Source organism: Prionailurus bengalensis, chromosome B4 (assembly GCF_016509475.1).
Source record: "Prionailurus bengalensis isolate Pbe53 chromosome B4, Fcat_Pben_1.1_paternal_pri, whole genome shotgun sequence".
NCBI lineage: Eukaryota > Metazoa > Chordata > Mammalia > Carnivora > Felidae > Prionailurus > Prionailurus bengalensis.
The window spans coordinates 124,089,571-124,114,637 of NC_057358.1; the positions used below are offsets into that span (position 1 = coordinate 124,089,571).

At 45.2% G+C, this 25,067-nt stretch overlaps 1 protein-coding gene across 1 annotated transcript in view; it reads right to left on the reverse strand.

Annotated features, from left to right (window-relative positions):
* Positions 1 to 24,842, reverse strand: part of GLT8D2 (glycosyltransferase 8 domain containing 2) — a 46,244-nt gene extending 21,402 nt beyond the window's left edge. Inside the window, exons 1-3 of the mRNA XM_043562360.1 lie at positions 24,162 to 24,842; positions 5,879 to 5,925; positions 2,405 to 2,497 (exon numbers count right to left, since the gene is read on the reverse strand). Of these exons, the coding sequence (XP_043418295.1) occupies positions 2,405 to 2,497; positions 5,879 to 5,897 (112 nt within the window). The 5' untranslated portion in view covers positions 5,898 to 5,925; positions 24,162 to 24,842. The remainder of the gene's footprint in view (positions 1 to 2,404; positions 2,498 to 5,878; positions 5,926 to 24,161) is intronic.
* Between the last annotated feature and the right edge of the window lie 225 nt (positions 24,843 to 25,067).

Sequence of the window (25,067 nt, forward strand, 5' to 3'; positions counted from 1 at the left end):
TCTCTCTCTCTCCCTCTCTCTCTCTCTCTCTCTCTCTCTCTCTCTCTCCCCCTCCCCCCCCACTCTTCCCCTTGCCTGCTTGCACTCTCTCTCTCTCTCTCTCTCACTCTCTCAAATAAAAAAAAAAAAGTTCATTTCCCTGAAAAGTTTCCTTAAGCTGGGTTATAGTCAATCCACTCTGGCTCTCAGCCCCTGGCAACCACTGATCTCTTTTCTGTCTCTATAGATTTACCTTTTCTAGAAACTTCTCTAAATGGAGTCATATAATATGTGGGCTTTCAGGTCTGACTTCTTTAATTTAGCATAATCTTTGAGAGTTTTATCCACATCCAACTTCTGGAGCAGGCATTCGTAGTTTGTTGCTTCTTATTGTTGAAAAGCACTCCATTGTGTGGATATACTACATTTTATCTCATCTCTGATTGATTTACATGTGGATTGTTTCCAATGGGGCTACAAAGAATGATGCCCTGGGCAAATCTGTATGCACATCTTTATGTGGAAATCATTCTCTTTCCCGATGCTCCTTATGTTTATTTAAACCAGATTTTATGTGTTTTTAACTGTTTTTCTTTTTAGCATATTTATTTGTTTTTGAGAGGGGAAGAAGGGCAGAGAGAGGGAGAGAGAGAGAGAGAGAGAGAGAGAGAGAGAGAACCCCAAGCAGGCTCCACACTATCAGCACAGAGCTTGACCAGGGCTCTATCCTGTGAACTGTGAGATCACGACCTGAGCAGAAATCAAGAATCAAATGCTTAACGGACTGAGCCACCCAGGCTCCCCTTAACTGTTTTTCTTAAATGAATTTTTAAATTAAAATAAGTCAGCTTTGTGAGAGTAAGACATTGTTTTTCTCACTGTTGTGGGTCCAGTGCCTAAAACCTCTTTAAAAAAAAAAAAAAAAGTATGAAATGAATGTATATAATGCACCAAAATATTAACTATATTTGTCTTTGGCTGATATAGCTACAGGTAATATCTTTCTCTTCTGTATTTTCCATAAATGTATTTGCGAGACTATATAAAACTACAATTATTTAAAAATAGGGGTGCCTGGATGTTTCAGTCAAAGGTTTGTGCAACTCTTGATCTCAGGGTTGCAAGTTGGAGCCCCGCATTGGGGGTAGAGATTACTTAAAAATAAAATCTTTATAGGGGCGCCTGGGTGGCGCAGTCGGTTAAGCGTCCGACTTCGGCCAGGTCACGATCTCGCGGTCCGGGAGTTCGAGCCCCGCGTCAGGCTCTGGGCTGATGGCTCGGAGCCTGGAGCCTGTTTCCGATTCTGTGTCTCCCTCTCTCTCTGCCCCTCCCCCGTTCATGCTCTGTCTCTCTCTGTCCCAAAAATAAATAAACGTTGAAAAAAAAAATTTAAATAAAAAAAAAATAAAATCTTTATAAATAAAGAATCCATTTAAAAATATAATACACAGACTACAGTACTTCTTAATTTCTGTGAAGGATGACTCTGTGTGTTTAGAGGTTGTGAAGGTGTCATCTCAAGCAACCCACTCCTCAGGAGGGGAATCGGGGTCCTGAGCACAGCTGGAAGAGGACATAGGGTCAATGCAGGATCTTTTTTCAGCTGCGGGTTCTGAGGCCATTGGTGCCGCACTGGGAATGAACCAGTGGGGAGAAGGGACAGAAGGTGATGTGCATAAGCAGCATTATTGGGAGCCTCCAAGGACGGACACAGAGCCAGTCGCCCGAAGCGTGGTCTGAGAATCAAGCGTCATCATCAACTGGGAGCGTATCACAAGTGCGTGCAATCCTCAGGCCCCACCCCAAATCTACTGACTCAAAATTTCTCGGGATGGGTCCGAGTATCGTGTTTTAACAAACCCTAACTGTGATTCTTCTATGTGCTGAAGGTTGAGTAGCACCGATCGCTGTAGAACATCATTGAAAAGTTGGCCTTGGGTGGATATTCTCACCAGCAGGTCCTTGGGAGCTGACCAGATGGTTGCCTGTCTCTGAACCAGCTACTGAGAGGAAGCAAAGGAACGCATTTAAATCACATTCCCAGGCATCCCATCTTGATGGGTTATATGCTTATTTACCTGCTCCATTCTTTTTTTTTTAAATTATTGTAGTCAAAAACACTTCAGATTTATCATCTTAAGCATTTTTTACATGCACAGTTGGTGTATTAAATACATTCACATTGTCATACTACTGTCACCACGGCCCCATCCCTATAATTCTTGTCAAACTTACAAAACTTTTACAAACTCACACAACTGCAGCTTCTACCCGTTAAACAAGAACTCCGCATCCCCGCGCCCCTGGCTCCTGGCAACCATCATCATACTTTCTGTCTGGGTGACTGTGACTATCCAAGTCCCTCATACAAGAGGAATCGCACAGTACTTATCTTTTGGGGCCCAGCTTGTTTCACTCAGCATACCTGTTTCATTCCTGAGCACGGTCCCCTTATGAACTTTCTTATAGAGAATTCCGCAGAGGGTCACAATCAGAAGGAACAGCAACACTTGATTGACTGAAATAAAAACAGAAACACATTCAGGTGTAACCTCTCAAGCTGAAATTGCGGGAAAGTTTAGAATGGTCATATGAGCAGATGCCTTCCCTAACGAACATCCCAGCGGTGGTCTGGGACCTTTCTTTCAGCAGATGGCATGCAGAATAAAGGGTTAACCTGGGATGCTGTTGCAGCTCAAGGGCACAGAGACGTAGTTTAAGGAGGATGGGGGGCTACTCCCAGGCAGCCTCATGGCAGAGGCTACGACTTTAATGCCGACATGAGGCTGCCTCTGGAGCCAACTCCGTGCGTGAACATTTGGTTTCAATGAACAGCCAACATTTATATAAAGCTTATGATGAGCCAGTACTTATTATGAGTACGTGTTCTCAGTTCACTCGAACACTGGTCAAGGATGACATACAACAAATTCTTGCCCTGAGTAAGAGGACGGAAGGTCCAAATATCTCTTCCAGTTCTAAGCATCCGGGACCATCTGTTCCACTTACCATTGGCAACGACTGAGAAATAGAGTGATAAAGGACAGTGCTTTCCTAAGTACAGAGCACATACTACTGATTGTACATGAGATGGTTTAGGAGGTTTGTGACCATGGCATTAAGTAACACTAAGTCACAGCATGAGAAGTTTTAGTTTCACGTGCAGGCAGGTAACAAAAGCTACCCAGAAGTGAGTAACATTGTTCTAATCATACATATTTGTATAATCGTCTTCTTTTTAAGATAGGAGATAGCTTATTCTATTAGCAATAAGGATATGCACTTTCTTTTTTTTTTTTTTTTACAATTTTTAATGTTTCTGTTTATTTTTGAGAAAGAGAGACAGAGTACTAGTAGGGGAGGGGCAGAGAGAGAGACACACACAGAGTCCAAAGCAGGCTCCAGGCTCTGAGCTGTCAGCACAGAGCCCGACATGGGGCTCGAACTTGCAAACCATGAGATTATGACCTAAGCCAAAGTTGGATGCTTAACCCACTGAGCCACCCAGACGCTCCAGGATATACACTTTGTATTATAAAGTACACATAAATTTTAAATGAGTCAATTTTTTTTTAATTTTTTTTCAACGTTTATTTATTTTTGGGACAGAGAGAGACAGAGCATGAACGGGGGAGGGGCAGAGAGCGAGGGAGACACAGAATCGGAAACAGGCTCCAGGCTCCGAGCCATCAGCCCAGAGCCTGACGAGGGGCTCAAACTCACGGACCGCGAGATCGTGACCTGGCTGAAGTCGGATGCTTAACCGACTGCGCCACCCAGGCGCCCCTTAAATGAGTCAATTTAAGGAAACAGTTAAGTCATGCATAGGACAGAAGAAACACAGATGATGAAAAATTGAGAAGGTGGTGCATTGCTGTACATAGAGCACAATCACCTGAAGTTTGGAAAATGTTGGTAGGAGAGGAAGGGCCAGGATTTCAAGTCAGGCTCAAATCTTGTTTCTGCCACCTCTTAGCTGTGTGGCCTTAGATAGGTTACTGAATCTCTCTGAGCCTCAGTTTGCTCATCTGCTCAATGAGGATTGTAATTGTAGTAATAATCATTGTCTCACATGCGGGTTTTGAGAGTTAACAAAGGCAATGTAGGCCTAATAAAGACTTTATAATTGTTATGTATTATCATTTACTATTTTTTAAGTTTATTTATTTATTTTAGAGAGAGAGAGAAAGCACAAGTGAGGGAGGGCAGAGAGAGAGGGAGAGAGAGAATCCCAAGCAGGCTCCATACTGTCAGCGCAGAGCCCAATGAGGGGCTCGAACTCATGAACCATGAGATCATGACCTAACCCCAAATCAAGAGTCGGACACTTAACGGACTGAGCCACCCAGGCACTCCTATCATTTACTGCTATTACGCATCGAGATATTTACATTTATTGTCCTCATACGGATCTCTTTTCTGGCCCCTGGGCCTTTGTCTTCCCTCTTGTAGAAGGAAGGAGTTAGTCTTCACAGATGTCTTCCAGAGCTACATTCTGAGGCCCAATGATCCTACTGTGCTTACATCCAGCTTCTCTCTGCCTTTCTGGACTGTGAGATTCAGCCAGAGAAACTAAATACGAGACTCAGTTTAAAACAAAACTATAGAGAAATAGCAGATAAGGAAGAAAGCCCTACAGTTTATCAATACGTGTGATAAATATTCATCTGCCACAGCCAGTTGGGGAGGCAACTCAAAGTCTTCTATCACCTGACTCTTTTCTTAGTGTATGTATGCCCTATGCAATATTTTGCATATACTTAGACCAAAATATTATTCACGGTTAATCTGAACTTCAAATCTAACTGCATATCTTGTCTTTTCATCTGCTTGTTCAGGCAGCTCTACCCTGAGGCTGACTGTCACACAATTAGGTTACTATGCTTCACCCCAGGTTCACAAACTACTAGATCTAAAATCAAGGGCAAATTCAGGTTTTGATGGCGTCTGAAGATTATATAATTTAAGGTGACTCTTAAGAATAGGAACACAAGGGGCGCCTGGGTGGCGCAGTCGGTTAAGCGTCCGACTTCAGCCAGGTCACGATCTCGCGGTCCGTGAGTTCGAGCCCCACATCGGGCTCTGGGCTGATGGCTCAGAGCCTGGAGCCTGTTTCCGATTCTGTGTCTCCCTCTCTCTCTGCCCCTCCCCCGTTCATGCTCTGTCTCTCTCTGTCTCAAAAATAAATAAACGTTGAAAAAAAAATTAAAAAAAAAAAAAAAAAAAGAATAGGAACACAAGGGGCACCTGGCTGGCTCAGTCAGTGGAACATGAACTCTTGATGTGGGGGTTGTGAGTTTGGGCCCCATGTTAGGTGTAGAGATTACTTGCATGAATCAATCAATCGATATTAAGAATAGGAACACAAAATTACAAGTGCTAAAATTAGATAGGAACATGAATATTTATTTAAAGTAAGAAAATAAATTCTATTTGTTAAGTTTTATAGAAATGTTTGCCCCTTCTCATGATGAATCCACCTGTGGACAAAATACTTAACAACTTTCCACAGGAATCATCCTGATGATGATGCCAAGAACTCTGCCTGTGGGAAAACCATCCGTGAAAACAAAGATCTCAAAAATAAGACAGTTCAAGACTCAGCATCAAAACAGTCCTTTAAGCGGCACCTCGGTGGCTCAGTCAGTTACCTGTCCAACTTTGGCTCAGGTCATGATCTCACAGTTCATGGGTTTGAGCCCAGCGTCAGGCTCTGTGCTGACAGCTCAGAGCCTGAAGCCTGTCTCGGATTCTGTGTCTCCCTCTCTCTCTGCTGTTCCCCTTCTCGCGCTCTGTCTTTATCTCTCAAAAATAAATAAACATTAAAAAATAAAAAAAAAAACCAGTCCTTTAAAATATCTATTTTTAATAATCATGATTGTCAAAAGTGTAATCTTACTTTTTCGTAACAAAGCCATGTGTGTTCACGCAGATGAAAGCTGTGACCTGTGGATTAAAGAATAAAACTTTTTGTAAAACAGAATCAACCCCAAAGGCATCATACAATTACTAAGGATCGTGTCTTTGAGTATCTGCTATGTGGCAAATTGTGCAATCATTCCTTACTGTTCTGAATCTAGAACTTTGGAAAAAAGTATCTCTTAGATGTATACGTCAGCCCTTCAAATTAATTTCTCTGGCTGTACGAACAGTCCAAAGGGCCCCCAGTAGATAATCTTGCATATTTTCAGCTATCATAATTTCATTCCTTTGATAAGGAAATTTTCACGTCTTCAGGGATCCCTTGTGGAAACAGAACTATACCTTACACTAAATTCAATCATGCATTCCATGAGTATTTATCGAGACCCTACTAATAGCCCAGCACTGTGCTATGTACTGAGGATGTACCAATGAACAAATCAGTCCCAGTCCCTACCATCATGGGGCTTTAAATCCTGTGGGGAAAACAGATACTAAAATGTCACAAATAGATTATGGTAAGAGGTATGAAGGAAACAATAGAAGTTCTGGGACACAGATCAGTAGAGGTGAGGAGTGTATCAGGGAGAGAAATCAAGAAAAGCCTCATTGAGAAGATGCTCTTCCAAGAAGAGCAGGGGCCCACGGAGAGAAGGCAGAAGGAAAGAGCAAAGTGCAGAGGAAAGGAAACAGCACGTGTGAAGGCCCTGTGGCTAAAAAGAGCTCTGGGTATTCTAAGTACTGCAAGAAGTTCAGCATGGCTGGAACATAGTGGACTAAACAAGAGACTGTCCAGATGAGGCTGGAGACAAACCGTGTTGTCTATAAAGGAGTTTGGATTGTATTTCATATGCGTGTAGTTCCCTCTGTCAGCTTTTGTTTTCATTAAAGTCCCAAAGCAATATTTTCAAACATCTCCACAGATATTCTGATGGTAAAGGAGAGTGGAACTCAAAGTCAGCCATAAGGAGCTCCAAAATATTTACACATTTCTTGAGTTACCTTCAGATTTGTGTAAACTGTCCAAGAACGAAGGGAAAATAATGGCTCCTTTCATTGCTAGCAGAGGTCCCCTCAGGGAGAAAAGTCTTTGTTATTACGAAGTCAAAGACTTCCGTGCACGGATGGGGTGGGCAGGGGTGAGAGCGGGAACATGTGAAATGAGTCTGAGTGAATGATCAACTGGAATCCTGGGGTTGGCAGCAGCCCAAGATTATCACGTGAGAAGGAGAAAGATCCCATAGCAGAGGCTGCCCCTTGCTCACCAGAACATCTGGCCTTGGGGCAGATGCCCCCCAAGGACTTTTCAAGAATTGAGATGCCCAATATTCAGTCCATAGTCTTCCGTCATGCTCTGCATCTCCTGAGCCCCACCCTGTCGCCACTCTGCTTTCCCCCCTGGGTCTAAACACATGTATCAATGTGTTCGGGGGAAATCAAGGAAAGGGGGCCGTGTTCCCCATGCCGGACGTGGAGAAGTGGGGAGAGACCCAACTGAGATGAAGTTCTGTGGGGACTCTGAACGTAGGAGAATGTAAGCTGTCAGGAAGTCATGAGGATTTTGGAGGGGATATTGGATGGGGGGAAGGTCAGTCCATTTTACTTGAATCTCCAAATCTATGGCTCCTGGCAGAAATCTTAACTTTTAAAAAAAATTTCCTTTTTTTAAATGTTTATTTTTGAGAGAGAGAGAGAGAGAGTGTGTGTGTGTGTGTGTGTGTGAGCAGGGGAAGGGCAGAGAAAGAGGGAGACACAGAATCTGAAGCAGTCTCCAGGCTCTGAGCTGTCAGCACAGAGCCTCACGTAGGGCTTGAACTCACAAACCATGAGATCATGACCTGAGTGGAAATTAGACGCTTAACCGACTGAGCCACTCAGGCACCCCTTAACTATTTGTGACACACAAGTCTCAAAACTTTGCTAAGCCTACAGACCTCTGTCTAGAATAATGTTTTTAAAGCTTAAAAAATATATTGTTTTACAAAGAAAACCAATTACAAAATTTTAAAGAAAAGGAAGCCATCAGAACATCGGTGGGAGGGGGGAACCCAAACTTGTGACATAATAAAGTAGCAAGTGTTAGCAAGTGCAAAGGTGCTGTCAGTTGAGGTGATGGTGAGCTTTAAAGAAGTGTGAGGTATCTGTAACCAGTATAATATAATATAAAAACATCTGGGGGGCGCCTGGGGGGGCTCAGTTGGTGAAGCATCCTACTTCCGCTCAGGTCACGATCTCGCGGTTCGTGAGTTCGAGCCCCACGTCGGGCTCTGTGCTGACAGCTCAGAGCCTGGAGCCTGCTTCAGATTCTGTGTCTCCCTCTGTCTCTGCCCCTCCCCTACTCGCGCTCTCTCTCTCTCTCTCTCTCTCTCTCTCTCACACACAAACACACACACGCACACACACACACACACACAAGTAGAAACATTTTAAAAACAAACAAACAAACAAAAAACACATCTGATTTCTGCAGGCAATGATGGCGCAGGTCCTGCGGTAACTTCTGTGACTTGCAGCCTACATTGACAATTGAAGGAAATGCTCACTTCCATTCAGTGGTGAGTGAAAATAAAGTTATGATTTTTCTCTCATCTAAGTACATGAAATCATTTGAAATGTATCCATGGACACCATGAGGGTCTGTGCACCCCAGGTTGAAGGTTAGACCCCTGGGCAAGGTAGACTCAGCTGACATCTGGGATAAGATGACATTTGTGCTGTTTTATCACCTAGAAAAACTGCTGCCCTGGGCACATTTGCCTGGTTTGTCCTGAGGCTTTTCATTCGCCCTGGTTCCCGACATGATGTTCCAGGTGACAGGCAGGGTGAGAACCCGGTCCCAGGCAAACATCAGAGAGGGGCAGGCTGATGCGCAGGGACAGAGGAGTATGGATGGAAAAGCAAGCCCTGGGAGGAAGGCTGGAGGGATGCCGGAGACAGATTTGGGATAAGATTTCCTATCTTGCATTGCCATACACTGTTAAGGGTCATTAAAATGCCCATCCTGGCAATGTCATATAGGCCAATGTTGAAATGCCTCTATATTGAAGATTACAGAAACTAAAGGAGGGGCCAGGATACAAAACAGAGGGGGACTTTCACTTGATATTCTTTCAAGGCTTATACTGCACGTATTTAATAACCAACATGGCCCTCGGCACCGAACAATTAAAATGGGCCCCAGCTGTAAAAGCTGGAGCAGACCCAACTGATATGTTCTAATAAACAGAAGACTTGGCACCTATAGTGTTGAATCATGTGCATGGATTATCTGTTCAAACAAATAGTTAAGTACAGGAGATTCTAAGAGTGTGTGTGTATGTGCACTCACACACATACACACACACAAAGATGCTACCAGTCCAACTTTTTACACAGACCACTTGCCTTTGCATGAGACAAATTCTGGGCAAATTCTAAGAGGCCTATCAACCAGACGTATTCCAGGAAAAACATCTTTTTTTTTTTTAAATGCTTATTCATCTTTGAGAGACAGAGACAGAGCATGAGCAGGGGATGGACAGAGAGAGGGGGAAGGCACAGAATCCAAAGCAGGGTCCAGGCTCTGAGCTGTCAGCACAGAGTCTGACGCGGGGATCGAACTCATGAACGGCGAGATCGTGACCTAAACCAAAGTCAGACGCTCAACCGACTAAGCCAACTAGGTGCCCCCAGGAACATCTTTTAACAGAAGAAGCCAACTGCTTCTTCGGAGAATGAATTTTAACACATGCATAAATTCTTATACTAATCACAACAAATGAAATAGAGAACAATTTCAACACCTCCAAAGAATTCTCTTGTGCTATCCTTTTGTAGGTAGACCCTTCCCAACACCTAGCTCCTGGCAATCACCAATCTGCTCTCTTTCCCTATGCTTTTGCCATTTCCAGAATGCCATATAAATGGGGTCATACAGGGTAGCTCAGTCAGTTAAGCGTCTGACTTAATTTTGGCTCAGGTCATGATCTCATGGTTTGTGAGTTCGAGCTCCACATGAGGCTCCACACTGATGGTGTGGAACCTGCTTAGAATTCTCTGTATTCCCCTTTCTCTCTCTCAACAATAAATAAAATTTTTTAAAAAAGGATCATACAGTACACGACCTTTTGTGACTCTCTTCCTTCACTTAGCATGATATATTTGGGATTCATACTTGTTGTTGAGTGTATCAATAGCTTTCTCCTTTTTATTGTTGAGTAGTATTCCATTGTGTGGATGTACCACAGTCTATCCATTCACCCACAGAAGGACATTGGAGTTATTTCCAGTGTTTTGTTATCGTGAATAAAGCTTTTGTAAACTATTATTTATAGGTTTCTGTGTGATTTTAAATTTTCACTTCTCAATGGTAAATACTTAGAATCCTGGGTCATTGGGTAGATGTGTATTTAACTTTATAAGAAATTTCCTGTTTTCCTTAGTGGTTGGGTCATTCTGCATTTCCCGCCAGCCATGTAAAAGAGTCTCAGTTGCTCTGCATTCTCGTCAGCACTTGGTGTTGTATTTTTTTTTATTTTAGCTGCTCTAATAAGGCATATTTCACTATGGCTTTAATTTGCATTTCACTAACAATTACTCACGTCGAACATCTTTTTATGTGTTTATTTGCCATCTGTATATGTTTGTGATGGTTAATTTTACATGTCAACTTGACTGGGGCATGAAGTGCCCAGGTATTTGGTCACATATTATTCCGGATGTTCCTACGAGAATGTTTTTGGATGAGATTAATATTATTTTTTTTTAATGTTTACTCATTCTTGAGAGAGAGAGGGAGAGAGAGAGAAAGAGAGAGAGAGAGAGAGAGCAAGCAGGGGAGGGACAGAGAGAGAAGAGGACAGAGAATCTGAAGCTGGTCCTGCACTGATAGCAGAGAGCCCAATGCAGGGGCTCAAACTCACAAACCACAAGATCGTGACCTGAGTCAAAGCTGGATTCTTAACTGACCTGAGCCTATGGATGAGATTAATATTAAAGTGGTAGATTAAGTAAAGAAGATTGCCCTCTTTAATGCCGGTAGGTCTCATCTAACAAGTTAAGGTTCTGAATAGAACAAAAATGCTGATCTTGCCCTGAGTTAAGAGAGAAATTCTCCAGCCTGACTGCCTTTAAACTGGGACATTGGCCTTTTCCTACCTTCAGATTCAAACGGAAACACATGCTCTTTCTGGGTCTTGAGCCTGCCGCCATCAGACTGGAGCCACTTCACGGCTCCTCCTGCTTCTCAGCCTTCAGAAGGGGACTGGAGCAATACCACCGGCTGTCCTGAGTCTCTAGTTTGCCACCTTACACTGCAGATCTTGGGTCTGTCGGTCACATAATCACATGGGCCAATTTCTTATAATAAATCTCTTCTACATACGTATACATCCAATTGCCTCTGTTTCCCTGAAGAACTCTGGCTAATACAATGGTGAAGTGTCTGCTTAAATCTTTTGCCTAATTTCTTTTTTTTAATTATTTATGTTTTCATTTATTTTTGAGAGACAGAGCATGGGTGGGGGAGGGGCAGAGAGAGAGGGAGACACAGAATCTGAAGCAGGCTCCAGGCTCTGAGCTGTCAGCACAGACCCTGACGTGGAGCTTGAACTCACGAGCCGCGAGATCATGACCTGAGTCGAAGTCAGACACTTCACTGACTGTGAGCCATCCAGGCGTCGCTTTTTGCCTAATTTCTGATTGGATCACCGCTTTTCTTCCTTTTGAGTTTTGAGAGTTTTTTATATGTTCTGGGGATAAGTCCATTGTTGGATATGTGATTTGAAAAATACTTTCCCCAGGACATGACTTGTCTTTTAATTTTCTTAACAATGACGTTTGCAGAGCAAAAGTTTTTAATTTCGATAATGTCAAATTCATCGATTTTTTTTCTTTTATGGATCATGCTTTTCATGTGATGTCTAAGAACTTTTGGCCTAATCCAAGGCTGTGATGGGTTTCCCTTGTGTTTCCTTCTGAGAGTTTTGTAGTTTTATATTTTACATCTACATTTTGAGTTAATTTTTGCATATGGCATGAGTTGTGGGTTAATTTTTTAGCATATAGAGATCCAGTTGTTCCGGGACCATTTGTTGGGAAGACAGTCCTTTCCACCGAACTAATTATTTTTGTTAAGATTCATTCCAATTTCAGAGTGTCCAAAAGGACACTTGAGATCTGCCAAGGCGTTTGAATCTTGAGGTCTGTGTGTCCCAAAGAAAGGAGAGAGGGCTCAGCCAAAGGTTAGGATTCTCTCCTACGCTTTCTATAACGATTGCGGATCTGGACAGCTGTCAGTGGCTAAAACCTCAAACATTCCACAATGTTCTCAAAGTAGCACCCTGCTTACACAGAGGCAAAACAAGGGCTGAAACATCATGAAAAAGTGTCAAGTGAACGTTTCCCCAAATTCAAATCTTATCTTTGCACAGTATTCTGGAGTATTTTGTGCCCTGAAATCCAAGGAAGCTAACACACCCTTTTCCTCAAAATGCATGTAACAACTTTGTTTCCTGGCTTTCGTGGTTCACAATTTATCTTTATGGTTATTACAGTACTTTCTATACTCATTAGAATAAGCAGTGGCATAAAGAGAAGCAGAGGATAACAACATAGGCTTGATGAAGAAAATGAAGTTTAGCTGTTAGAATTTTAGCTTATAAAAATAGATTAGAATTTACTTATGTATTTATTTATATTTATTTTTCAAGTTTATTTTTGAGGGGGGGGAGGGGCAGGGAGAGAGGGGTACAGAGGATCTGAAATGGGCTCTGTGCTGACAGCAGAGAGCCCGATGCAGGGCTCAAACTCACAAACCATGAGATCATGACCTGAGCGGAAGTCGGACGCTCACGCTCAACTGACTGAGCCACCCAGGCGCCCCTAGATTAGAATTTAGATTACAGTTAGATTATAAAATAATTTAGATTATTTTAAAAATTCAGTTCAGCCTAGAAATCTAAAATAAAATTATGTCACATTTATATGTTCATTCCCTTCTTTGTAGCATTTTGCCAATCACCCAGGAGCAGGTAAATGACTTCCTTTATCTTAAAAAAAAAAAAAAAAAAGTTAATTTGCTATAAATAACAATTTGTGTTGAAAACCCAAAGTTTATTTTAAAATTAAGTTGAGCCTTCTTAATTACGGTTCTTCAAAGGAACTTCTGAACTTGACATTTGACTGGAGGCAGCAGTCAGCAAACGGAATAATAACCTTTAGAAACCAGCAACATGGACAGAGAGAGCCTACGGGAGGCAAGCAAGAAGGGGGGGGGAAGTCCAAGCACCCCAGGGTTCCCTCATGAATCAAAGTGTTGTGAGAACTTGTTGGCAGTGATCTTGGGAAACTCTTCAATAGGAATTTGGTTCAAGTCTTTAATTCGCTGTAAAGAACCAGCTATAACATCCTTTTTATTTTCCCAGGCTCTAGGCTGAACACCCAGGGTGCATGTGCACTGGCCCTTCTCCTCTTCCCCTCTACGCCTGGGAAAGAATCGCGTCAAAGCAGCACATTACTTAGGATTCTTTGGATATTGATTTCAGGTACTTTTTATCCACTTATGATTTTAGATGATATGCATTCAGCTAACTCTTTAAGATGATGTAAGCATAGAATGGTCTTTGGCCACAGGCCCCCTCCTCCCCAGTCCATGAACAAAGGCCATCTGGTAGTAGGGGAGAGAGACTGAGGAGAAGGTCAAAAGGATCTGAACCTGAGCCCCTGATGCCAGCTCTTCCCTGGGCAACCCTGTTAATCAAAATGATACATTTAGTTTCTTGCAAACAAGAGTCCTTACAAATACATTCCCTGTGGCCAGAATCATGTGCACATATGGGGAGAGATTTGCAGGGGCCAGATGATAATAATAGCTACCGTTTATTGCAAGCTTAATTTGCACCCGAATCTGTGCTGACCATTTAGGAATACCATCTCCTTTAATTCTTACACATTTCAGGTGGATATATTGCTCTCTCCAGGTTTCAAATGAGGAAATTGTGACTCAGAGAGGTTCAGTAACTTGCTCAAAATCACACAGCTACTAAAGGGCAGAGCAGGGATTTGAAGTTAGGGCTCTCTGACTTCAGAGCCTATGCTCTTTAACTGCAAGGTGCTGGAGCCCTTCGAGGGCCATTCGGGTTACCCCAGGAAGCAGGTGACGGCACTGTGTGCTGATGGGGTGTCAGTCAAGTTTGGACTGCTTGCCCCTGAGTGCTCGGTTACTGTAACGGCTGAGATCACGCCAGAAGCAGAAAGATCATCCGGCTGGCTCATCTGAGAAGGGGGCTCATCTTTCTCCCATCCAGCATGCTGCCAATTTGAAAATCCCTTTAAAACGAAACAAGAGGTTGGGGCGCCTGAGTGGCTCAGTCGGTTAAGCGTCCAACTCTTGATCTCGGCTCAGATCATGATCTCGGGGTTCCTGAGAGGGAGCCCCATGGCGGGCTCTGCATGGAAAGTGTGGAGCCTGCTTGGGATTTCCTCCCTCCCTCTCTCTCTGTCCTTCCCCCGCTCATGTTTTCTCTCTTTCTCTCTCCCTCTCCCTCTCTCAAAATAAATAAATGAAACCAGAGGCTTCAGGAAACTCGTAAGGGCACATCGAATTGCAAGGCATGGCAGCAGCAAGCCAAGGAGAGAAATTCCTGAAGCAGATTCTTGTAGGAAACTTTTGAGCAGCTTTGAGTGTAGAAGGCAGGAGTGGAGTCTTTGAGAAGCATGTACTTCCAAAAGAAAGCCTGTTTTATTAACAATTTTTTAAATACGAAACTGTAAAGATTGGCATCCTTTCCCTCTTTGTAATTTCATCTCATGTCTGATGGTGGCACTTTCTGTGTAAGCCGCTGTGAATTGGTGTTTCTGGTGCTTGCAGTCAAAAGCATTCTAAGAGATCAAGTAGGTGCTCACGAAACATTTGCAGCTCCTATATATGAGCCGATTACGTGGATTTGGTAGGGGCATCAGAGTTGTAAAGAGGTAGAAAACTGATGGGAGGAAGTTCAGGGGCTCGGGATTCAGGGAACAGCTGAGGAGCATCCTAAGACCCCGTAGAATAGGAGGCAGAGACCTGGGGCCCAGAGAAACTGGCATGTTTGGGGGCAGAGCATCATCTTGTGGGTCAACACGGTCCCTGTGTGTGAAGAAATGCACCAAGGGACTCATTCCCGTGCTGCAGAGGCCCGGGTACGTGGGAGATACATCATCTGCCGGCTCTCTCTCCTTTACACATGTCCTGTCCTGGGCACATCCTGTCCTGGGCACAGCCCGCAAGGCTCCACACTCCCCTGCTTGTCCGCAACCTTTCTTTGCTTTTTTGTTTGGTCTTGTTTTTTGTTTTTTTTTTAAACGTTTATTTTTGGGAGAGACAGAGTGCGAGTGGGGGAGGGGCAGAGAGAGAGAGGGAGACACAGAATCCAAAACAGGCTCCAGGCTCTGAGCTGTCAGCACAGAGCCCGAGGCGGGGCTCGAACTCACAAACTGTGAGATCATGACCTGAGCCGAAGCCGGAGGCTCAACCGACTGAGCCCCCCAGGCACCCTGTGTGGGACCTTTCTGACGGCTCATCCTCGGTCTCTTTTGCTGGTTCCCCCTATTGCCTGAGCTTCTAAATGTTGGAATGCCTCAGGACTCCGTGTTTGATTTCTTCTCTCTCTCAACTCCCTCCTTAGGAGGCCTCATCCCGTCTCACGGCTTTAAATCCCATTACATGCTGCCAGCTCCCAAAGGACTGTCTACGGCCCCAACCCGTCCTGTGGACCCCGACTCCTAAAATGCACTGCCCTTGGGGCAGATCCACGTGGGGACGTCCACCTGTCCGAAACCGAGCTCCTGATATCCACACCCCCAAATGTGTACCACCCCTAATCTTCTCCAACTCCGTTAACGGAAAGTTCATTTTTCTAATTGCCCCAGCAAAAATAAAGTTGCTGTTATCCTTGAGCCCTCTCTGTTGGTCACTCCGCCCATACAGACAGCGACCAGTCCCGTCAGTCCTACCTTCAAAATATACCCAGAATTTTTGCCCCCAGCAGTGCCTCTACTGTGGCCCAGTCACCATCACCCTCTGACTGAATTGCTCTGCTTTTGTTTCCTTTTAGCTGATTTTCGACAAAGCATCCAGAGTGAGCCTATTAAAATAGGAGTCGGGTTGCGAGGCACCTGAGTGGCTCAGGTGGTTGAGCGTCTGACTCTTGGTTTTGGCTCAGGTCATGGTCTCACAGTTTGTGGCTTCAAGCCCCGTATCAGGCTTTGCCCTCTCAGCACGGAGGCTGCTTGGGATTCTCTCTCTCTCTCTCTCTCATTCTCAATAAATAAATAAATAAATAAACTTAAAAAAAAAATAGGAGTCAGGTTATGTCATTTTCTGTTCAAAACCCTCCAAGGCCTCCTGTCTCCTTCAGAGCAAAAAACCCAAGTCCTTATAACCTCCTCCAAGATATCACATGATCACACCGGCCTCCTTGCCAGACATTCTCCTGCCTCAAAACCTTTACACTTGCTGTTCCCTCCACCTGGAATGCTCTTCCCTCCACCTGGAATGCTATTGTTGCCACCTGGAACACTCCTCCCAGATATCCATGTGGCTAGCTCCTTCATGTCCCTCAGAGTCTTCATCAAAAGCTCCTCACCCCAGCCATACATGTATCACTTCCCCTCAGCAGCTGCCTGTGTCATCACTGGTTTATCGTCCGGCCTCCCGAAGACAGATTATAAGCTCCGCGAAGGCAGGAAATGCCTGATTGTGCACTGCCATGGGTCTCGCACAAGTGCCCGGCACTATACACCCTCAAAACCACTTCTAGACTGAAGAGAGGAACGTGGTCCCTCCCCTCCGGAGCTGCACAAGCACCCCAAACCCTGTCTGTTCACCACTGAAATCGGTGTCCCCCCACCCCCCAGAAGTCCTCTTCTGCTGAGCTCTGGGCATCCCCTTCACCTCCTCCCTGATGGCTCATTCACTCCACCAACGCCTACAGTTTCACCCCCTAAAAGGTTCTTAGCCCATCCCTTTTCTGTTCTGCCTCGTCTTACCCACTCATCGACTCTGCAATCACCTGCCACCTGGCCTTCGTGCCTCCAGAATTTCTGCCCCCTGCCCTTCCGCAATCTATCACCAGTATAACATAGTGACTCTTTTTGTTGTTTGCTAATCACATTAATTTTACATGCAGTTTGAGTACCTTTATTTTTTAAATGTTTAGTTTTGAAAGGTGGGGAAGAGGGGGGAGGGACAGAGAGGGAGGAGGACAGAGAGAGGGGGACAGAGGATCTGAAGCAGGCTCTGTGCTGACAGCAGCAAGCCCGATGAGGGGCTTGAACTCACGAACTACAAGATCGTGACCTGAGCCGAAGTCAGACGCTTGACCAACTGGGCTACCCAGGTGTCCCACACAGCACCTTTAATTTTTTGGTCGACTTTCCTTTTCTTCTTATTACCTGAGACATCCAAGTCTACCAAAAAGTTGAAAGAATGAATCTTAGCGCTCACATACCTTCTGTCAGATTTATCAATTGCTAACTTGTTGCCATATTTACTTTCTTTCTGATTTCTCTCTCATATATAGGGCAGACACCATGACGCTTGACCTCTAAATATCTCAGCATGCATCTCTCAAAAACAAAGGCGTCCTCCTACATAACTACAACACCATCATCACCTCCAGGAACAAGAACATTAATGTAATAACATCTTATAAATAATTCATATTCACATCTCCCATTATTGTGACATCATCTTTTATAGTTTGCTTGTCATATCCTTAGTTTCTTTTACTCTTAATCAATCTTCCCCCACCCACACTGCCTTTTTATTTTTCATGACCTAAATTTTTTTTTTTTTTTTGAAGAAATCAAGTTCAGTTGTCTTGTAGAATTCTTTTGCCTGACTTAAAACACAACTCAGATTGGGGCACCTGGGTGGCTCAGTCGGTTATGTGCCCAACTCGATTTCGGCTCAGGTCATGATCTCACAGTTAATGAGTTCAAGCCCCATGTCGGACTCTGCACGGACAGCACAGAGAATTGCTTGGGATTCTCTGTCTCCCTCTCTCTCTGCCCCTCCCCGGCTCATGCTTGCTCTCTCTGTCTCTCTCTTTTAAAAATAAATAAATAGGGGCGCCTGGGTGGCTCAGTTGGTTAAGCGTCCGACTTCGGCTCAGGTCACGATCTCGTGGTCCGAGAGTTCGAGCCCCGTGTCGGGCTCTGGGCTGATGGCTCAGAGCCTGGAGCTTGCTTCCGACTCTGTGTCTCCCTCTCTCTCTATCCCTCCTCCGTTCATGCTGTGTCTCTCTCTGTCTCAAAAATAAATAAACGTTAAAAAAAATTTTTTTTAATAAATAAATAAAGTAAAAAAAAAAAAAATTAAACACAACTCTGAATGTCCCTGTCCTGCCTAAAGTCCTTCACTGGAAATCCACTACTGGAAGGTTAAGGTTGGAGTTTAAGATGTCCATAGGTCCTCTGTGCCATGACTTCTGTCCAAGCTGAACTGTTTGAGGCTTTGTCTCCAGCCATCCACTGTCCTCCACACCCAGTCGATGTTTTCCTTGTCTCTGAACTTCAGTTCATGCAGTCCCTTCTGCCTTAAATGCCCTTTCTCCTCTTTTCCCCAGTAGATTGTTACTTATTTCTTAAAAACTCAATGCAGGCATCACCTCCTTCAGGAAGTCTTACTTGATTACCTTGCCTGGCTGCTCCCCTGATCTTCGTTCCTGTCCCTATCCCTGCACTCAGAACTGTTCTAATATTATGAGTGTGCCTGTCTCCTCCACTAGACTGTGAGGTGACTGAGGGCAGGCACTGTGGCTTGCCCGCCTCTGTGTGCCTCAACAAATGTGTGTGGAATGAATGAGTGACAAACAGGAGAGAGGAAGAAAGGGAAAGGGGCTCTTGCCCTGTTCTTCAATCCCAGGAAGAAAGGGGGCAGCATACCTTTACTAAGGAAAAAAGCCAGAAGGAAGGGACTGTGGATCTAGTGGAGGAATGAAAGCAGAGGGCTCTGGTCTTCTTACCAGCCTTTTACCCACCGTCAAAACAACAAGCCCTAGGAACTGTGTCCCCTGGTCCTTTGTAAGCTTTCCTAGGCTGAGTGACTTTCTGTGTCGTGGTTTCTCTGCAGCAGTAGATAGCCAAGCCTTTGGCATTCAGGAGTCTGTGGGCTTGTCCTCAAGACAGGAAGGAAGGTGGAGCCACACAGCCAGTGTTGGAGAGAAGAACCCCTGGGCAGGGGACGGGATGGCGGCATATTCAAAGGGCGGAGGAAAAAGGCCAAGGTCCTGGGGCCTGGGACTAGGAAGAAAAGGAGAGTTTAGGGAATTGGTCTGGACCTGAGAAATGTCCGTTAAGTTTAAAAATGGGCACCTGAAGGGCGTCTGGGTGGCTCAGTCCAACTTCGGCTCAGCTCATGATCTCATGGTCTGTGGGTTCAAGTCCCACGTCGGGCTCTGTGCTGACAGCTTGGATCCTGGAGCCTGCTTCAGATTCTGTGTCTCCCTCTCTGCCCCTCCCCTGCTCACGCTCTATCTCTCAAAAATAAATAAACATTTTTTGGGGGTGCCTGGGTGGCTCAGTCGGTTAAGCGTCCGACTTCAGCTCAGGTTGTGATCTCCCAGTTCCTGGGTTCGAGCCCCGCATCGGGCTGTGCTGACAGCTCAGAGCCTGGAGCCTGCTTTGGATTCTGTGTCACCATCCCTCTCTGCCCCTCCCCTGCTCACGCTCTATCTCTCAAAAATAAATAAACATTTTTGGGGGGGGGGGCGCCTGGGTGGCTCAGTCGAGTAAGCATCCGACTTTGGCCCAGGTCACGATCTCACAGTTCCTGGGTTGGAGCCCTGCGTCGGGCTCTGTGCTGACAGCTCGGAGCCTGGAGCCTGCTTCCGATTCTGTGTCTCCCTCTCTCTCTGCCCCTCCCCTGCTCATGCTCTGTCTCTCTCAGAAATAAATATTGAAAACATTTTTTAATAAAATTAAAAAAAATAATAAAAATGGGCCCCTGAAGACCTTTCACAGGGAGCTATTTTACCAGATGCCAAAGAGTTTGGGCGCATGGCCAAATCTGGAAAGAATGTTTTAAGACCTGGCAGTAGCTAAGTGACTGAGCTCTGCCTTGGAAGAAAAGGCAAAAGTGGGAAGGACTCCAGAAATATATTTCAAAAATCAGAGCCCCTAAGTGTTACTCTACATGCCAGCTCTAATCAGTTGGTAAGGACTTTCAGTATGGCTAAATTGAGAAGGAATCTAACGCCATCACCAGAAAAGAAAGAACAAGAAAGTAAAAGAAAAAAAGAAAAAGAAAGGAAAGAACATGGAAACCAGAAGGAAAGGTAAAAGAGGGGGGCTCCTTCAAGTTACTGTTGAGTGGTTAAATCTCGCAGGGCACCTACCTGGGTGGAAATATCACAGGCTTTTTTGCCCCACTCCTTAGCGATGCAATCCCGGGCAATTTACAAAACCTCATGAGCACACTGGGGCTGCGCTGCAGATTTAATTAAATAGCCTATAGTAACAATAGGTAACACTCACACAACAGCCTTTACATATGTTCATTAATTCAGTCCTCACAACGACCCGTAAAGTGATTATCCCTGATTCACCCACGAGGAGACTAAAGTTCAGGGAGGGTGATACAATTAACAAGCTGCAGAGCCCAGGCAGTCTGGCTCTGAGCTCACATTCCTAACCATCTTCAGAGCTGACGCCTTCCATTGCTGATTGCAATCATCCTGTGTCAAGCAACTGACGTAAGCTCCGTGATTTAACTTCACCCCTCGGGACCTTCACCCCTGGGGTTCACACACGGCATAAAGCAACCAGTAGAGCAATTCGCCTCAACCCATGCCACCTAAAGAGCCACGACGAACAGGACAATAGCAGGGATTCACCTGAAGAAAAGGGAAAGGACAGCATCGGGACTCAGGAATTTGGTCTCTGACAAAACATCTCTGGCCTTTTTACCTGTTTGCTCTAGCATGAAAGGTTCAGTCAAGATGGACCCAAAGACAGGGGAGCCAGAGGGGACAGGGTGCAGTGTGTGGAGGGTCTGTTCTGCTTTCTCCTGTGTTGGAACGACGCATTCTTGCACAAAATGGCCTTAGGGCAGGTGTCCCCAACCTCTGGCTTCTGTGCCAAATCCTGCCCATTACTGTTTTTTTTTACTTGTTTTGTTTTTTGGGGGGGCTTTTTGTAAATAAAGTCTTCTTGGAAGATAGGCAGGTTTATTCTTTAATGTGTTGTCTAAGGCCAGTCTCACACGACAACAGCAGATCTGCGTAGGCGCAACGCAGATGGTGAGGCTTACGTGGCCACCTCTCCGGCCCTTTGCAGAAAAACTGCTGATCCCAGCTGGCCGCTTCAGGTCAGATTTTCTAGATATCAATATGGCACAGGCGATCGAGCTCATGTCCTGACCTAGGGAAGGAAGGACACCATGTCTGCTTGGGTGTTTGCCAGGGGAGGTGTGAAGGAGGATGTCCGTCTACAAGGGGAGCTGAAGTGAAAACAAATGGGGCCAGAGGAGGATATTGCAGAGTGTGCTCTGAGAAGCGCTAATCAATGTTATGTGGTAAAACGGTTCGGGGGTCAACTGGGAACTTCTGTGTCAAACATCCTTAAGCAGATCTCTCTACTGCAGGACTTCTCAGGACCTTTAAAATGCCACTTTGCCTTGGGATTTCTCAGAGTGTGATATGGTTCACCGAACGCATCTTCCCCACGGGACTATGTTCTTCAGAACATTCTTTGGGAAATGCTGAAATAAAAGAAGTATTTAGTATCGTGCTCCCTGGCAATGAGAAGTGAAAAGTATGAGAACCGTGGCTTAATGAGCTGTGCTTCTCTCGGGAAGGAAAGAGAACAAAGAAGAAATAAAAAGAGCCAGGGTGAAAAAAAAAAAGAAAAAAGAAAAGAAAAGAAAGAGGTGTTTGAAGGGAGGAAGGAAGAAAGAAAGCAGGACCCTGGAGAAACAACATGAGGAAGTGAGGAACACTTGGGAGACTGGACTATCAGAGGGAACAATCTGCCAAATGCTGGGCTGCCACCCAACACAGGACGTGTGGTCACTTCGTCATCACCACGGTCATCATCAGCACCACCCGAGAAGCTAACCTTCCCCGAGGCCTCACTACTCTGCAGATGCTGTGTTACATCCTTTACACACACGATGTCACTTAATTCCCATTTTCCAGATGAGGAAATAGAGGCACAGACAAGTAACTACTCCGAGTCAAAGCTTATAAAGCTTGTTAAGTGGCAACGCACAGATTTGACTCTGTGACCTGGAGCCAGGGCCCATGGTCTCCCTGCTGCCCTGCCCCACATGTACCTGCATTCGACGCAGGGCTGGAGTCCACTGTGCAACTCAAAATGCATCCTACATAGAAATGTGAAACCCAAAACACGTCCTACACAGAAATGTGCAACCCAAAATGGGTGCTGCACAGAAATGCAATGTGAAGACACGTGGAGGAGAAGACAAAACAAACCAGCCAATGTCACTTTGGATATTTAATGACACGGGGCCAAACAACTAGAAGACTAGCACCATGTTTTATTTAAAAAAAAAAAAAATTTTTTTTAACGTTTATTTATTTTTGAGACAGAGAGAGACAGAGCATGAACGGGGGAGGGGCAGAGAGAGAGGGAGACACAGAATCGGAAGCAGGCTCCAGGCTCTGAGCCATCAGCCCGGAGCCCGATGCGGGGCTCGAACTCATAGACCGCGAGATCGTGACCTGAGCCGAAGTCGGAAGCTCAACCGACTGAGCCACCCAGGCGCCCCCACCATGTTTTAGATAGCATCATGTTTTCTTCCTCGCTCTCTCTTCTTACTCTTGTGTTAACTATTCCTTTTTTTTTAATTAAAATTTTTTTCATGTTTATCTATTTTGAGAGAGAGAGAGAGAGAGAGAGAGAGAGTGTGTGTGTGTGTGTGTGTGTGTGTGTGTGTGTGTGTGCGTGCTTGGGGGAAACACAAAGAGAGAATCCCAAGCAGGCTCCACACTGTCAGTGCAGAACCCGATGCGGGACTCGATCTCAGGAACCATGAGATCGTGACCTGAGCCAAAATCAGATGCTTTGCCGACTGAGCCACCCAGGCATCCCCTTAACTATTCCTCCTTAACTGATATCATAAGTTGCATATCAGCCTACATCAGGCTTATCCAATGTGTACATTCATTCATAAAGTGAGCACAAGACAGTTTTTGAATGTTAAAAAAGCATTTTGAACCCAAACACTATGATTACTGCATTTATAAACAAGCCTCACTTAGACTTCCACAACTACCAATTCCTTTTTTAGAATGGGGGACCTATGAATAGCTTCCTATGACAGCTTCTGAAAATGTGAATCACAGCTCATTTAAATCTTTTGTGGCTCAGGGGCGCCTGGGTGGCTCATTAGGTGAAGCATCCGACTTGGGCTCAAGTCATGATTTCACAGTTTGTGAGTTCAAGCCCTGCATCAGGCTCTGTGCTGACAGCTCAGAGCCTGGAGCCTGCTTCGGATTCTGTGTCTCCCTCGCTCTCTGCCCCTCCCCCACTCTCACTCTGTCTCTATCTCAAAAAATAAATAATAAACATTAAAAAAATATATTTTGAAATCTTTTGTGGCCAGAAATGTACCTGCATTTAAATACTAGCATTTATCCCGTCCTACCTAACCACTGATTGCCATGCTTAAAATACGATGAAAATAGTAAATCACACTGGACAAGGGGGTTCAACCCAGGTCTGGATAAAAACAGTCCAGCCAGGGGCACCTGGGTGGCGCAGTCGGTTAAGCATCCGACTTCGGCTCAGGTCATGATCTCGTGGTCCGCGAGTTCGAGCCCCGCGTCAGGCCTTGTGCTGACAGCTCAGAGCCTGGAGCCTGTTTCGGATTCTGTGTCTCCCTCTCTCTCTGACCCTCCCCTGTTCATGCTGTCTCTCCCTGTCTCAAAAATAAAATAAACATTCAAAAAAAATTAAAAACAAAAAAAAACAGTCCAGCCAGCATGTGAACAACTTGCACACTGAGTATCCTGGATTTGCTGCAATGGCAAAAAAAAAAAAAAAAAAAAAAAAAAAAGAAAGAAAGAAAGAAAGAAAGAAAAAGAAAAAAAGGAAAGAAAAGAAAAAGTTCCCTCTGCATGCTACAAACATTGGCTAGGAGCTCCTGTAAGCAAAGTTCTCGTGGGACAGGCCACCTCTGATTTACGTCCTTGAGTCTATAGCGAAATAAAGGGCCGCTGCAGGCCGGCCAGGCTGCAATGGAGAGGCCGCCGCGCGGCTTGCCAGTTTCTGTTTACCTGGTGAACGGTGAGGGCAGGCTGCGGGCGCCTCCGTCCAGAAGAGCTGCAGGGCAGAGCGTTCCGCTCGCGGCTGGCCCCCGGGCTGCTTCAGCTGCTGCTAACATCCCATTGGAAAGCCCAAAGCGCTGAGAGCCCCGAGGCCAATATTCCGTTTCCAAGAGAGGATGCCTGCCCCTGCCCCCAACACCCCCCCCTTTGCTTGCGTTGACTTTGGAGCGGCTCGGGTTTCTTCCACCCCTGCGCGAAGCAGCTGGGAATCGGGGCGTTGCGCTGGCTGCGGGGTGAGGCGGCCCCTGAAACCACTTCCAGATGTGCTTGGCAGGCCAGCTCCTCGCCTGGCCCGGGCTTCCTCTCGCATCCTCCTCCGGCAATCTGCGTGCAAATCGTTTCGAAAACAAGGCAGTGCTGGAGGAAACGATTCAAAACTGGAGAAGAGCAGACTCTTGAAGGGTGAATTTCCACCACACGATAGGTCTAAGGTAAACTTTGCAAGAGCAGAAGTGGAAGAATTAAGTTCACACTGATTTTAAGACTATCTTCACAGCCACTGGTTTCTCCTGAAATGTCCCAGTCATTAAAATGCTGTGGTCCCCAAATTAAAGCCCAGCTAACAGCTATGGTCTCATTCTACCAAGGCAATAATAGCAATAGAAGTTTTAAGACGGCGTGTTTTGAGCCTGAACATGGAAAGGAATCAGGCAGGGACTCAACCCCACCCAGCTCTGGGCTGTTCAGTTTCTGCTATTGATTCTCAGAAACCCAGGAAATGGTGCCAGCACGTTGCCTGGGATCATGGAATTTAGTTCTGCAACCTCTGTCCTTAGCTCCTACAAGGATATGAAGATCCCCTGCTCACTGGTTCTTTCTAAAGTGGTATTTCCCAATAGAAACATCATGCAAGCC